The sequence below is a fragment of the Orycteropus afer genome, unplaced genomic scaffold (genome assembly GCF_000298275.1).
Source record: "Orycteropus afer afer isolate SDZICR_OR568_19922 unplaced genomic scaffold, OryAfe1.0 scaffold00107, whole genome shotgun sequence".
Taxonomy (NCBI): Eukaryota; Metazoa; Chordata; class Mammalia; order Tubulidentata; family Orycteropodidae; genus Orycteropus; species Orycteropus afer.
This window is the reverse complement of record NW_006921694.1, coordinates 5987131-6000304: the sequence shown is the minus strand read 5'-3', so window position 1 is coordinate 6000304 and position 13174 is coordinate 5987131. Positions and strand designations below refer to the sequence as shown.

The 13174-nt window shown below is 42.2% G+C and overlaps 1 protein-coding gene across 1 annotated transcript in view; it reads right to left on the bottom strand.

Moving 5' to 3' along the window:
• Positions 1–531: 531 nt before the first annotated feature.
• The window catches only part of THBS4 (thrombospondin 4), a 71351-nt gene continuing 58708 nt past the window's right edge, over positions 532–13174 (bottom strand). Inside the window, exons 16-22 of the mRNA XM_007943462.2 lie at positions 12692–12885; positions 6179–6357; positions 5452–5500; positions 5155–5351; positions 4352–4524; positions 1597–1736; positions 532–593 (exon numbers count right to left, since the gene is read on the bottom strand). Coding sequence (XP_007941653.1) covers positions 532–593; positions 1597–1736; positions 4352–4524; positions 5155–5351; positions 5452–5500; positions 6179–6357; positions 12692–12885 — 994 coding nt within the window. The remainder of the gene's footprint in view (positions 594–1596; positions 1737–4351; positions 4525–5154; positions 5352–5451; positions 5501–6178; positions 6358–12691; positions 12886–13174) is intronic.

Here is a 13174-nt window from a genome sequence, read left to right as displayed (position 1 = left end):
AAGGGTGTGTGTGGGGGGAGCCAACAGCACTGGACAGAACTACCCTGGGACTGGTCAGAAAAGTCTTCACAGGGGAGATGACCCCTGAGCCTGTGTTTTTGAGACTCCTCACTCAGATTAAGGAGGTTGCTGAGGTCAGCAGTTGAGGTCCGCATAGAACTGCTGGATTTTTTGTATGAAACTAATTGCAGTGACTGGAGGTGATACCTATGACCTGAGCCTTCTGACCCACACACATATTCAGTCTGACTGACTGATCTGGTCTGAGACAAAAAATCCACCTGCAATGTCAACATGGATACTGCTGAGTACAACAGACACACCACCAAAACCTGAATCACACCTAAACGATGTCTGAATGACACGGTTTTTAGAAATCTCTTCTCCTTTATTGCCGCATTCATAGAAAAAGTTTTGATATACCTGGGCTGGCAAAACAAAGCCACAGTGTATATATAAAAAAAATCATAGGAAGTTAAAAAATATATGGCTTTAGTATTTGGAAAAGCAGTTACAGATTGTTTCCTTGGCTTAATTATCCAAGCGATCGAAATTCTGGGTTTGAAACTCTTGGAAGTCCTCTGGGATGGTGTCTGCAAACAAGAACAAGGACATGGGAGGTTAGTAAATAACCAAAACCAAACCCATTGCCATCGAAGCAATTCTAACTCACAGCAACCCATATAGGAGAGAGCAGAACAGTCCCATAGGGTTTCCAAGGCTATATCTTTCTAGAAGCAGACTGCCTCATTATTTTTATTTTTCCTGCATATTTTTATTTTTCCTCATTATTTTTCCTGCAGAATAGCTGGTGGGTTCGAACTGCCAACCTTTTAGTCAGCAGCTGAGGACTTTAACCACTGCACCACCAGGGCTCCTCGGAGAGGCTTGATTGTTGTTGGTTGGTTGGTATGAGCCGTCGAGTCGAACCCGACTCATAGTGACCCCTCCTTGGGTTTCTGAGGCAGTATCACTACGGAAATAGATTGCCCCATCTTCCTTCTGAGGAGTGGCTCATGGGTTTGAACCGCCAGCCTTCTGGTTAGCAGTCAGGTGCCTTAGGCACTATGCTACCAGAGCTCCCCCGAGAGGCTTGAAGGTCTCCCTAAGCTCCAGGAATCCTGGCCCATCTCTCATTGTGCGGGGTTCCTGTAGGGGTCACTGTCAGCCTGTCCAAGAAGCCCGAAAGGTCTTGCAGCCATTTTCTACTTCTGGATGCTTTGCAAATTGTTGGCTGAAAGCCCAGGAGTGCTCATTCACAGACCTGGAGAAAATTAGCAGGCAGAGTAGATTTTGAATTTGTGATTATGTTTGAGTTGTATGAAAATAAAGACTGCCTGTAAATTAAAACCTGACTGAATTTCTTACTGAATCCTAAACCCTAAGCAGTTAAATTCCATGGGTCTAAATTCCCATACCTATAAAATAGGAAAAATGATATCTACTTTCTATTTCCCTTACACAAGGGCGGTCAGATTTTGATAAATGTGTGGCATGAGCTTTGAGCTATTGGGAGGAAAGTGCAATAAAAAAGAAGATGGCATTTTCTGATTAATTCTAGTAATAATATTGTGCAGTAATAAGGATGTACGTTACCATTGCAGCGATACTTGAGGTTGGACCAAATGATGTTTTCTTGAGAGAAGCAGAAAACACCAAGTCTGCCTCCACGCATGGTGGTGTCTATGGTGACCCCAGAGTCAGCCACCAACTCGGAGCCTTCATAGAATCGCACCCTGTAGACAACACAGCCAGAGTGGGCTCCACGGAATCCAAACCGAGCTCAGGGAGGGTGAAGTCCCCACAGTGAGACCCAGGGGGCCCCACTGCCTACACACACATCATCCATTTTTCACTGACTCGGACTGTGCTCTAGCTCTTCTCCCAATCCTCTATTAAATAGAAATTTCCTTGGGCAAGGGACTATGTGTCCATGTCTTCCAAGTTTCTCTCCAAAGGTATAACACAGCATTGGCCACAGAGTCAAGCTCGAGGTACTTAATGATGAATTAAAGAGAAATCACAACCCGATGTTGTAAACAGGGGCTTTGTGACTTCATTGCCTTGTGAGTTACCTAGTCTAGACATCATGCTTAAAACTTCTGCTTTCCTTTAAGTCTTATTTTCCTTTAAGTCTGATGGAAAGTTAGAGCAACAACACGAGTGGCAGCACTCCTTCAGCAGCACTTTGGAGATTTGTGGGGCATTTTCTTTTGTCACAGTGAAATTTAGTGACAGGAGCCAGGGATGCTGGATGTCCTCCAATCTTTAGCACAGAACAATCCAAACTTGTCCCACATCCCATACCCCTTTGGGATGTTCCTCCAGACATTCAGGTAGGTAAAGCACCCATTTATAATTATCTGGGACTAGGACCTAACTCCTTTTTCCTTTGAACACCAAGTACTTTTGTATTGCGGTAACATAAAGTAAATTTTCCAGGGTAAGTTGCAAAATGACTGAACATTTTATTTTGTTTGAAAATTAAGAATTGTTCATCATTTTAGAAATTCATACCACCACTGTAGTCTGTGAGTCACCAATACAACCTGTATCACCTTTACAGTGATTTTAGGTGCAAGTGTCTATTTCATTTTGTCTTCGCACATGGCTGTGCCTGGACATTATTTTGTTTTAAATTAACTTATTCTTATATCTCAATTATATTGTTAGAGATTGGATTGATTTTCTAAAATTACTAATGTGTATATTTTCTACAATTGAATTTTGGGACAGAAAATGGAGATTTCAAATTAAAATAAGTAAATAAATAAAAAAAGGAGCATTGGGTCTGATAGAGCTGAGAACATGATCATCTTACTGTGAGGCAAATAGTACATTCAAGGTACTGTCACAAAGAACAAACATGAACTAGCCCTCAAGATTTTCCTTATTCCACTGCCTGCTTTCTTGCCCAGGTCAGAAGAATGCAGTCAGTACCCTTCTCTAATTGGACTCCACAAGCTTGTGTGGGTAGTTATCTCTGGGCTTCAAACCAGTTCCTCCTGGTTCAGTTATGGCCAGTGAAGCGACACTGGAAAAAACTCAAATTTGTAAAAGGTGAGTGAAGTGCAACACTAACCAGAATTGGAAAAATTTCCTGCTGGAAACTTAATCTCCCTTTTAGAAAACAAGAGTAGCATGAGTGTTGCATAGCAACCAAATCTCTTGACCAGTAGACTCAGAAAGAGTGGTGCCGGGCTCAAAGATGGCAGTGACCATGCCCTTTTGAATGTGTGTTATGCTCCAAGTTCTGGTAATAATCCGATCTTTCACATCAGGTTTCTGAAAGGGCTCACTACACATCTTCTGAGTCTCTCATTCCAGGGCTTTGACCTATAATTTTTCCCATTCCACTTAGCATTCTTCTTCACCCAAATTTAAAAAATTCAAGTCTGTCCCAATTTTGCTTTGTCAGTCATGACTGAACCAGTCAAAGCCCTGGTTTATCGGAAAGTTTGAGTAGTGATAAAGTATACTATCAAAATTCAAAAGTGTAGTCCTAAGCCATACTAAATTCTGTGAATAGTTTTTTATTTTTAAAAAATATTCCCTATAAATGAATAAGGCAGATTGTACTAGTTGACATGATGATCAGTTTATGCTGCACAGGGTCCATGCTAGGTACTGTGCTAGGCCCTGAGAAGACAGAGATAAAATAGGACACAGGTGCTGCCCTCATGGAGTTTATAATCCAGCAGAGAAGACAGATCATATGTGATTCATTATGATGCAGGGTAAAATTAGCAATAATACGATGATACAAGGCCCAGTGATATCACAGAGGATGTTGTGAATCAGAGAGTCAGAAACTCCTCTTACTTCACAGCATGGCCCCTCACAGGCTTCTCTGAAGAATATGGTAGAAGGGGTTCTGCCATTCAAATGCAACATCCAAACACTGTTGATGAAGCCATCCCCCAATAAGATCCTTCTAGTCCCAGTTTAGCCCTGTCCAGGGTGGACAGTTGGGCCTGGGTGTTTTTCCCTTACCTCTTTTCTGGAAGCCACAGCCTGATGTCTTATACACGCATATACAAATCCAAACTCACTACCATTGAATCAATTCCAACTCATAGCGACCCCCATTGGGTTCTCAAGGCCGTAAATCTTTACAGAAATAGATTGCCCATCTTCCTTTGCAGAACAGCTGGTGGGTTTGACCTGCCAATCTTCTGGTTAGCAGGCAAATGCCTTAGGCACTGCACCATCAGAGCTCCTCGATGTCTCATAAATCCTGTCTTCTCCTAAGAAATGTTCTAGGCCAGGACTGCTCAGGGAAAGGGAGATGTGGGGATACGGAATGGAGCATGTGCTTTGCACAGAGTAAGGAGATGGATTGTCTGCTTACCTGATGTAGCCCACCTGGGGCCTGTGCTGCAGGAACCAGCGGTAGGATACTTTGTCCTTCCAGCCTACGTTCCTGAAGTCCTTCCACAACAGCCTGACCTGGTCACTGGTGTCCCCTGTGTGCCACAGGGAGTTCCGGAGATGCTCACCTGGGCCGGTCTTAGACTTAACAGCCTGGACAATGACATGAGCAAGTCTTTAAACAAGATGCACAGACCACCCTTCTTACTTCCCAGAGCCCTAAGGTGATGAATTAAGGTTACTGAATTCTGACTGCGTGCATTCAGCCAAAAGCATAAACACTGAAATGTCATTTCCATTGATGTGACCTCTAACTCTTTAATAACATGCATTGGCCAATATTCCACCAACCTACTTCACTAGTAAATTCATCGCTCCCCACATTTCCCCATTGAGAGCTTCCGTCAAATGCCTGGCTACCAAAGTCTGTCTCCTCTCCTAGCAGGCATTACAGAAGTAGCCTATCAGCCCTCTACACAAAGTTGGCCCTTGAGGAAATAGGTTAGCCAGCTTCCAACATAGTGTGCCTAAAAATGAATCCCCACACTTCCCACCTGCTTGACCCTACTCAGGCTGACATTCCCATTACAGTCATCCAAAGTTTAGACTGTAGCTAGAACCTAGGAATGAAGGCAAGACCCCGGGCCAGCTCTAGACTTCCCTGGCTTGAATGTTAGCATCATTACATCAATTTCTTAGATTACTAACTGATAACAGAATTTAAAAGGAGGAGGGTACAGGGCCTAGAAGAAAGAGAGATGAGTTGCTTCAAACCACCAATACCTTCAGTTGAATGCCGGGCTCTGCAACTGCTCGGAATGGTGTAGCTTGCCAATAGGTCTGCTCTGTCTGCTTCCACATGACCACGTAGAAGCTGGAACTGTCTTGGTAACCAAAGATAAAGCCAGCGTAATCATCATCTGTCTGGGTATTTACATGGAAGGTCCCTTCAAAGTCAACTCCATTAAAAGCCGTATACCCTGCAGAGATCAGAATAATATTAGAAAAATGGTACAAGCTACCTGAGTAGCAGCAAAGAGTGAATTCTACTTGGAGTGGTGACTGAGCACCTGGACATACCCACTGCCAGGCCAGGATCACTGTTCATGGTCTGCACAATCTCCATGCCCTGCAGAGAGAAGTAAAGGAGTTAACAGCAGATTCAGAGGGGGCTGAGTGAACTCATGGGAGCCCAGGACATCAGATACCACAATGAGTGGTTAGTGATGTCTGACCTCTACATACAGATGTTATTATGTGTCTACTTAACCTTGTTCTGTGTCCAAAGAAAGCCCATGGCATTACTTAAAAAAGAAGGTGAAAAAGCACAAAGTTGAATAGAAATAATTTTGCTAAAACTGTCAATTAAGCTAATTCAATAAATCCTTAATTAGGGCACTTATGTGTCTAATGAATGTGATTCTGGAAAGTCTGCTAAGCCTCTCTGTGCCATTCCTCCTTAATTACACAGTGAGGAAGACACTATGGGAGGCAGTCTATGGGAGAGATTAGGAACGTGGGCTCTAGACTCAGACTGTCTGGCTTCCAATTCTATCTACCTTAGCCAGTTTCCAGCAGTGCTACCATGAGCAAATCATTTAAGCTTTTCATGACTTGATTCTATCATCTGCAAAATGGGGATAGTGAAAGCACTTGGTCATTATGAAGAATAAATGAAATGTGGAACAGTACCTGACTCATAGTCAACACCCTTGAAATATCTTCTACTGTTATCATAGGGGCCCCCATTGAGATGCAAATCTTGACTGTTGGCTGTGCTGGGACCTGCCAATGGTGTGACACTCACTTGGTTCAGAACCACCCAGTTGGGATCAATCTGAGCATCCCCTTCAGGATCTAGGACCACGGTCTGGTAGGCCCTGAAGTCAGTCAACGTGACCTCCGCATTCTCTGGGCAGACGTCGATCCGATCAATGACCTGGTCGTGGTCAAAGTCTGTCTCACAGATATCTCCCACCCCATCACCTGAGTGCAGTGGAGAAAGAGGACAGTAAGGCTCACATCCACCATTAGTACTAGACATAAAAGGAGGCTAGGCATGGAACAGAAGAAAGGCCCAAGCTCCTACTTCCAGAGCTACAATTTTCAGTCAGTGCTGGGAAAAGGGCCCTGGGATCAATAATGTCTGAGCTGGCCCCAGGCCCTGTCCTAGAGCCTTGTCCTAGATGACCAGGCCAACTCTCAGAAGACCCCAGGGTTTCTTATAGGAATGATTTAACAGTTGCCCTCCACTCTGTCCCTGTGAAGTTCTTTTCATTATGTAAGTTGAGTTGACCAACTGGTGGATCTTAAGCCTGACCTTACATATGCTAAACTGTGTAGCACTTTCTGGACTATAATGCGTACAAAGAAGAGAAGTCATTATTGTCATTAGCATATCTCTAAGTCAGACACTTCTGGTGGCCCACGTGCAGAATCTGGCCTGTAAGCATGTTTTGTTCAGCTGACATGATGATTTTAAAACATCCGCATTTGAGTTGCTTTGGGTGGTCATGTCCTCTCCACTTCACTATAGTCCCCACCACTCCCTGCTGTATCCTACCTAGCTTAGTGCACATTTCCTTACTTGCCTGACCTATGTAGGTGTCTGAGTTTGAAACTCTGCCTAAGCCATTGGCTGCTGTGCCATTCTCTCTCTCCTGGTCCTCCTTTTCTGTGACTTCCAGTGGAAGGAGCCAGCAAGAGGGCAGAGCAGGTCTTCAAGCCCCTCAGGGTCTGAGCTATTAGTAGGTGGCTGTTTCCTGTTCCTTCTGATCTCCTGCTAGGGCTTTCCAGGAAGACACAAAGTAGCTCTTCTCTGACAGAGTTGGAGACTTGTGTTCTAGTAGACATCTACTGTTCACGGGCTGCCACTGCTCAGAGGAGCTGGGTGTGGGAATGTAGTCAACTGGAGACGTAGAAGCTCAAGATGCTCTGTATCAGTGTCCTGGGAGAGCTGTGCCATGTGTGTCTGGCTGAACCAGGGAGAGATTACCCAATAAGATAAGCACATACTTAGGGTATCAACAAAACAGAGCACTGGCTGTCCAAAGCAAAAGCCCAGAGTTGCCAGGCAGACAGGGCACAAGGAAAAACAAGTACTGCAGTGGAAGGGAACTGGCAGGGCACTAAATGAAATTGATACCAGCTCCAGAGTGAGAATGTGCTGGCCAAAAACAAAGTTCATGCAGGGTCAAGGGAAGCCATACACAAGGTTGTTTAAGCTATGTGGTCCCTACCATGTCAACAACTTTGTTGACATCTATATCCTATGGTCCCCTCCTGTATAATTGAAACTCCTTATCTCAGCAGGTCTCTTTTTGTTGTTGTTATACCCGACTCACAGTGACCCCTCCTCGGGTTTTCGAGGCAGTATCACTACGGAAGTAGATTGCCCCATCTTCCTTCCAAGGAGTGGCTGGTGGTTTGAACCACCAGCCTTCTGGTTAGCAGTCAAGTGCCTTAGGCACTATGCTACCAGAGCTCCCAGCAGGTTTCTTAGGAGTATATTATTTCTTTCTAATAAACAAGAGGTGAAGGTGGGCTGTCAAGTCTAAATCATGCTACATTTACCCAATATGCAACTGGAGCCAACATGAGCTGTTACTGGACAAGGATGGATGATATAAATAGATAATGAGTCTCTGATACATTGTGAGAGAACTGTCTTATACATCAACGTCTGCTGATCCAGCAACTCCAGCCAGGAGGGCCAGCAATGCTCTTTGCCATGATGCAAACACAAGGGTGTGCTCTTGCACACATTCTGGGCAACACCCAGATGGCACACAAAAGTGAGGGAACTGGAATAAGTCAATCACTGTAATGAATTCAATCAAGTTACTTTTAAACTGTATAGTATTTATGCAGAGTTATGTTCTAAGTTTTGTAAACAACATTCATAATTTTAACTTTAAAGTTTGGCACACACATGGATACAATTTAATCACTGGTATTTCAAATACCAGCAGTGTCACTCATGGTGGACAAGTTTCAGTGGAGTTGAAAGAAGGATGTGGCAGTCTACTTCTGAAAAATATGGCCACTGAAAATCTTATGAATAACAATGAAACACAGTTAAAGATAATGCCAGAAGATGACTCCTTCAGGTTGGAAAGCACTCAACATATAACTGAGGAAAAGCTGCCTCTTCAAAGTAAAGTTGACCTTAAAGGCATGGATGGAGTACAACTTTCTGGACCTATATTTGCTGATGTGGCATGACTCAAAATGAGAAGAAACAGCTGCAAACATTCATTAATAATCAATGTGTGAAATGTATGAAGTATGAATATAAGAAAGTTGGAAGCTGTCAAAAATGAAATGGAACACATAAAGATCAATGTCCTAGGCATTAGTGACTGGTTTTGGCCATTTTGAATCAGACAATTGTATGGTTTACCATGCTGAGAATGACAAATTGAAGAGGAATGCTGTTGTATTCATCATCAAAATCTATCTTCAAGATCTATCCTGAAGTATAATGAGTGACAGGATAACACTCATACCCCTACAAGGAAGAGTAGTTAATACAACTATTATTCAAACTTAGGCACCAACCACTGAAGCCAAAGATGAAGAAATTAAAGATTTTTACCAACTTATGCAGTCTGAAATTGACCAAACATACAATCAAAATGTATTGATAATTGTTGGTGATTGGAATACCAAAGTTAGAAACAAAGAAGCATCATCAATAGTAGGAAAATATTGCTTTGGCGATAGAAATGATGCCAGATTGTGGAAAAGACCATCAATTGTTCATATGCAAGATGAAATTGAAGCTGGAGAAAACCAAAACAAATTCAAGAGAGCAGAAACATGACCTTGAATATATCCTACCTGAATTTAGAGACTGTCTTGGTTCTCTAGTGTTGCTATAACAGAATTATCACAAGTGGATGGCTTTAACAAATAGGAACTTTATCTCTTATAGTTTAGGAGGCTGGAAGTCCAAATGCAGAGTGCTGGCTTTACGGGCTGGGTGAAGGCCCCTTGATCTTTGGCTTTAGCTCTGCCTCTAGTTCCAGGCCCACTGGAGCTGGAGGCATCTCCTAAGTCAGACAGCTGCTGGCTGTTGAGGATCATGAACCCAAGGTTGGTAGGTAAAATGGCACAACCCCAAGATCCATTGGCAACATGGCAGGCCACTTCTCCAAGTCCAGAAACAATTGCAAGATCAGCAGGCAACATGACAGGACACTGGTTCAAGTTCAGGGACTGGAGATAAAGACTGACAAAATGCAGGATCCAGATATGCCCCAAAGCTAGAGACCTTTCTCAAAACTTCTCCACATATACTGGAAGCAGGCCACACCTTAAAGGTTAACTGATTAAGGTCTCACAGCAGATTCCATCAAGGATGTGATTGCAATATCACTATGCAGAATAACTATATCCAGCTGCCAAGCCTTTCAGAACCACAGCCCAGCCAAGTTGACACACAACCTTAAATACCACAGAGACCATCTGAAGAACAGATCTGATGCATTGAACACTAATGACCAAAGACCAAATGAGCTGTGGGATGACATCAAAGATATCAAACATGAAGAAAGCAAACCATAATCAAAAAGACAACAAACAAAGAAAAGACCAAAATGGATCTCAGACAAGACTCTGAAACTTGCTCTTGAATGGAGAGTAGCTAAAACAAATGGAAGAAATCATGAAGTAAAATAGCTACTAGGAAGGGGCAACCCTTTGATGTAATAACAGGCTATGCCAATTCTCTTAATTCATCTTTTCCTGGATCCTCAAAGTGAGGTTCAGGTAAGGGGATATTTTGTTCATTACAACAGAAGATTTCAGAGGGCAGCCTGAGGAGACAAAGTAAAATATAATGAAATGTGCAAAGAGCTGGAGTGAGAAGACAAAAAGGAAGAACATCTTTGTACTTTGAATCCACTATAATTTTATAATCCAATTCCTCTCATTCCACTATGTTCAGCATTTTGCAAGCTGAAAGAATGGAAGAAAAAATTCAAGCCTTGAGTTGCAAGGAAGCATCAAAAGATGGAAGGATTATACAGAGTCACTGTACCAAAAAGAATTGGTTAACATTCAGCCATTTTAGGAGGTAGCGTATGATCAACAACTGATGGTTTCGAAGGAAGCAGTCCATGCTGCATTGAAGGAATTTGGAGAAAAACAAGGCTCCACGAATTTACAGAAAACCCATTGAGATGTTCCAGCTGACAGATGCAATGCTGGAAGTGCTCACTTGTTCATGCCATGAAATTTGGAAGAAAGCTACCCAGCCAACCAACTGGACGAGATCCATATTTGTACCAATTCCAAAGAAAGGTGATCTAACAGAATGCAGAAATTATCAAACAATATCATTAATAACACACGCAAGTAAAATTTTGCTGAAAATAATTAAAAAAAACAGTTGCAACAGTACATCAACAAGGAACTGCCAGAAATTCATGCCAGATTCAGAAGAGGACGTGGAACAAGGGATATCACTACTGATGTCAGATGGATCTTGACTGAAGCCAGAGAATGCCAGAAAGATGTTTACCTGTGTTTTATTGATTATGCAAAGGCATTCGGCTGTGTGGATCATAACAAATTATGGATACCATTGTGAAGAATGAGAATTCCAGAACACTTAATGTGATCATGAGGAACCTGCATATAGACCATGGAGCAGTTATTTGAACAGAATAAAGGGATACTGCATGGTTTAAAATTCGGAAAGGTATGCATCAGGGTTGTATCCTTTACCATACTTATTCAATCTGTATGCTGAGCAAATCATCTGAGGAGCTGAATGATATGAAGAAGAATACGGCATCAGGATTGGAGGAAGACTCATTAACAACCTGCGATATGCAGATGATACATCCTTGCTTGCTGAAAGTGAAGGTGACCTGAAGCACTTACTGATAAAAATAAAAGTCTACAGTCTGCAGTATGGATTACACCTCAACACAAAGAAAACAAAAATCACAACTGGACCAAAAAGCAATGTCATGACAAATGGAGAAAAGACTGCAGTTGTCAAAGATTTCTTTTTACTTGGATCCACAATCAACACGCATGGAAGCATCAGTACAAGAAATCAGATGTTGTAATGTACTGGGCAAATTTGCTGCGAAAGACCTCTTTAAAGTGTTGAAGAGCAAAAATGTCACTTTGAAGACTAAGGGTGACTGACTTAAGACACTGCCTTTTCAATTGCCTCCTATGCATGTGAAAGCTGGACAAAGAATAAGGAAGACTGAAGAAGAATTGATGCATTTGAATCATGGTGTTGGCACAGAAAATTGAATATATCATGGATTGCCAGAAGAATGAACAAATCTGTCTTGGAAGTACAAGCCAGAATGCTCCTTAGAAGAGAGAATGGCTAGACTTTGTCTTCTGTACTTTGGTCATGTTATCATGAGGGACCAGTTCCTGGAAAAGGATCATGCTTGGTAAAGTAGAGGGTCAGAAAAAAAGAGGAAGATCTTTAAGGAGATGGATTGACACAGTGGCTAAAACAATGACCTCAAGCATAGCAATAATTGTGAGTGTGGCACAGGACCAGATAGTGTTTTGTTTGTTGTCCACAGGGTCACTGTGAGTCAGATTCAACTCAACAGCATCTAAAAACAACAATAACAAAGCAAATGTCCAAAAAAGAAGTAAAACTATCTCTATTTGCTGATGATATGATCCTGTACACTGAAAACCCAAGAGACTCAAAAAAAAAAAAATGCTGGAAATATTAATATTTATCTAACACAAAAGTTTTAATTTCTGCAATATTTGTTTTCTTATCATTAAATTTTCTTTTATTATATCTTTTCATTTGTTTATTTATAATTCTAGCATTTATTATGAAACAAGCATCAAAACAAGTATGACTCATTTAAATCAATATCGGTGATAGTCAATTTTTTCTTCTGTGAGCTCCACAGAATTTTACATTGATTGTTGAAACAACTAACTTCACTGACTCATTTTCTTTGTTATAGAATATGTGGAATATTCTTTTTGTAGAAAATTTGGTAGGTATCCAGTAAAAATCTTTGTACCTTGTATCCACTATAATTTTATAATCCAATTCCTCTTATTCCACTAAAATGGCATGTGCCACTTTTGCATTCAATCACCAATATTATAGTCACATTTTGGGAAGAAGTTACACCTTGGATAGTTAACACATATGCACACACACATATCTCACATATGTCATTTGAATGTATGAGTAAGTAGAGGAGAGTGCCCCACATGTTACTAATGCTTAGGGCCCTTACATGGCTGAATGGGCCCTGGCCTGAATGGAGCCCGGGGTCCCATACAGCCCTGAGCTGAGCCTGCTTACTATTTCTGTCCTCCTGGGATGGGTTGGGGACCAGCCGGCAGTTGTCTGGTCCAGGAGGCACCAGGTCTGGGATGCCATCATTGTCATCATCATCATCACACTCATCACCAATGCCATCCTTGTCAGTGTCCAGTTGGGCGCTGTTAATGACGGTGGGGCAGTTGTCTGTGCTGTCTTGGTGCCCATCTCCATCACTGTGGGAGAAAGGAGAGTTCCCAGTTCAGCAGAGGACATGAAAGAGGTAGGTTCTTGGGAAGGAGAATTAGTGCGTGGGATTTAACCAAGCTTTGCTCTGTTTTCAAACTCACTGGGGTCATTTCCTTAGATAAGGCTACCTGCGGGCTTCAGGGACAATTTTCCCACCTCTTCAACCTGTTGAAACAAGTAGGTCATCTCCCACTCACAATGATTAGGGTCTACTTCTGTGATTTCTGTGCCTAGATATTCTGATCATTCCCTGGGGACTACTGGATGATTCCTGTC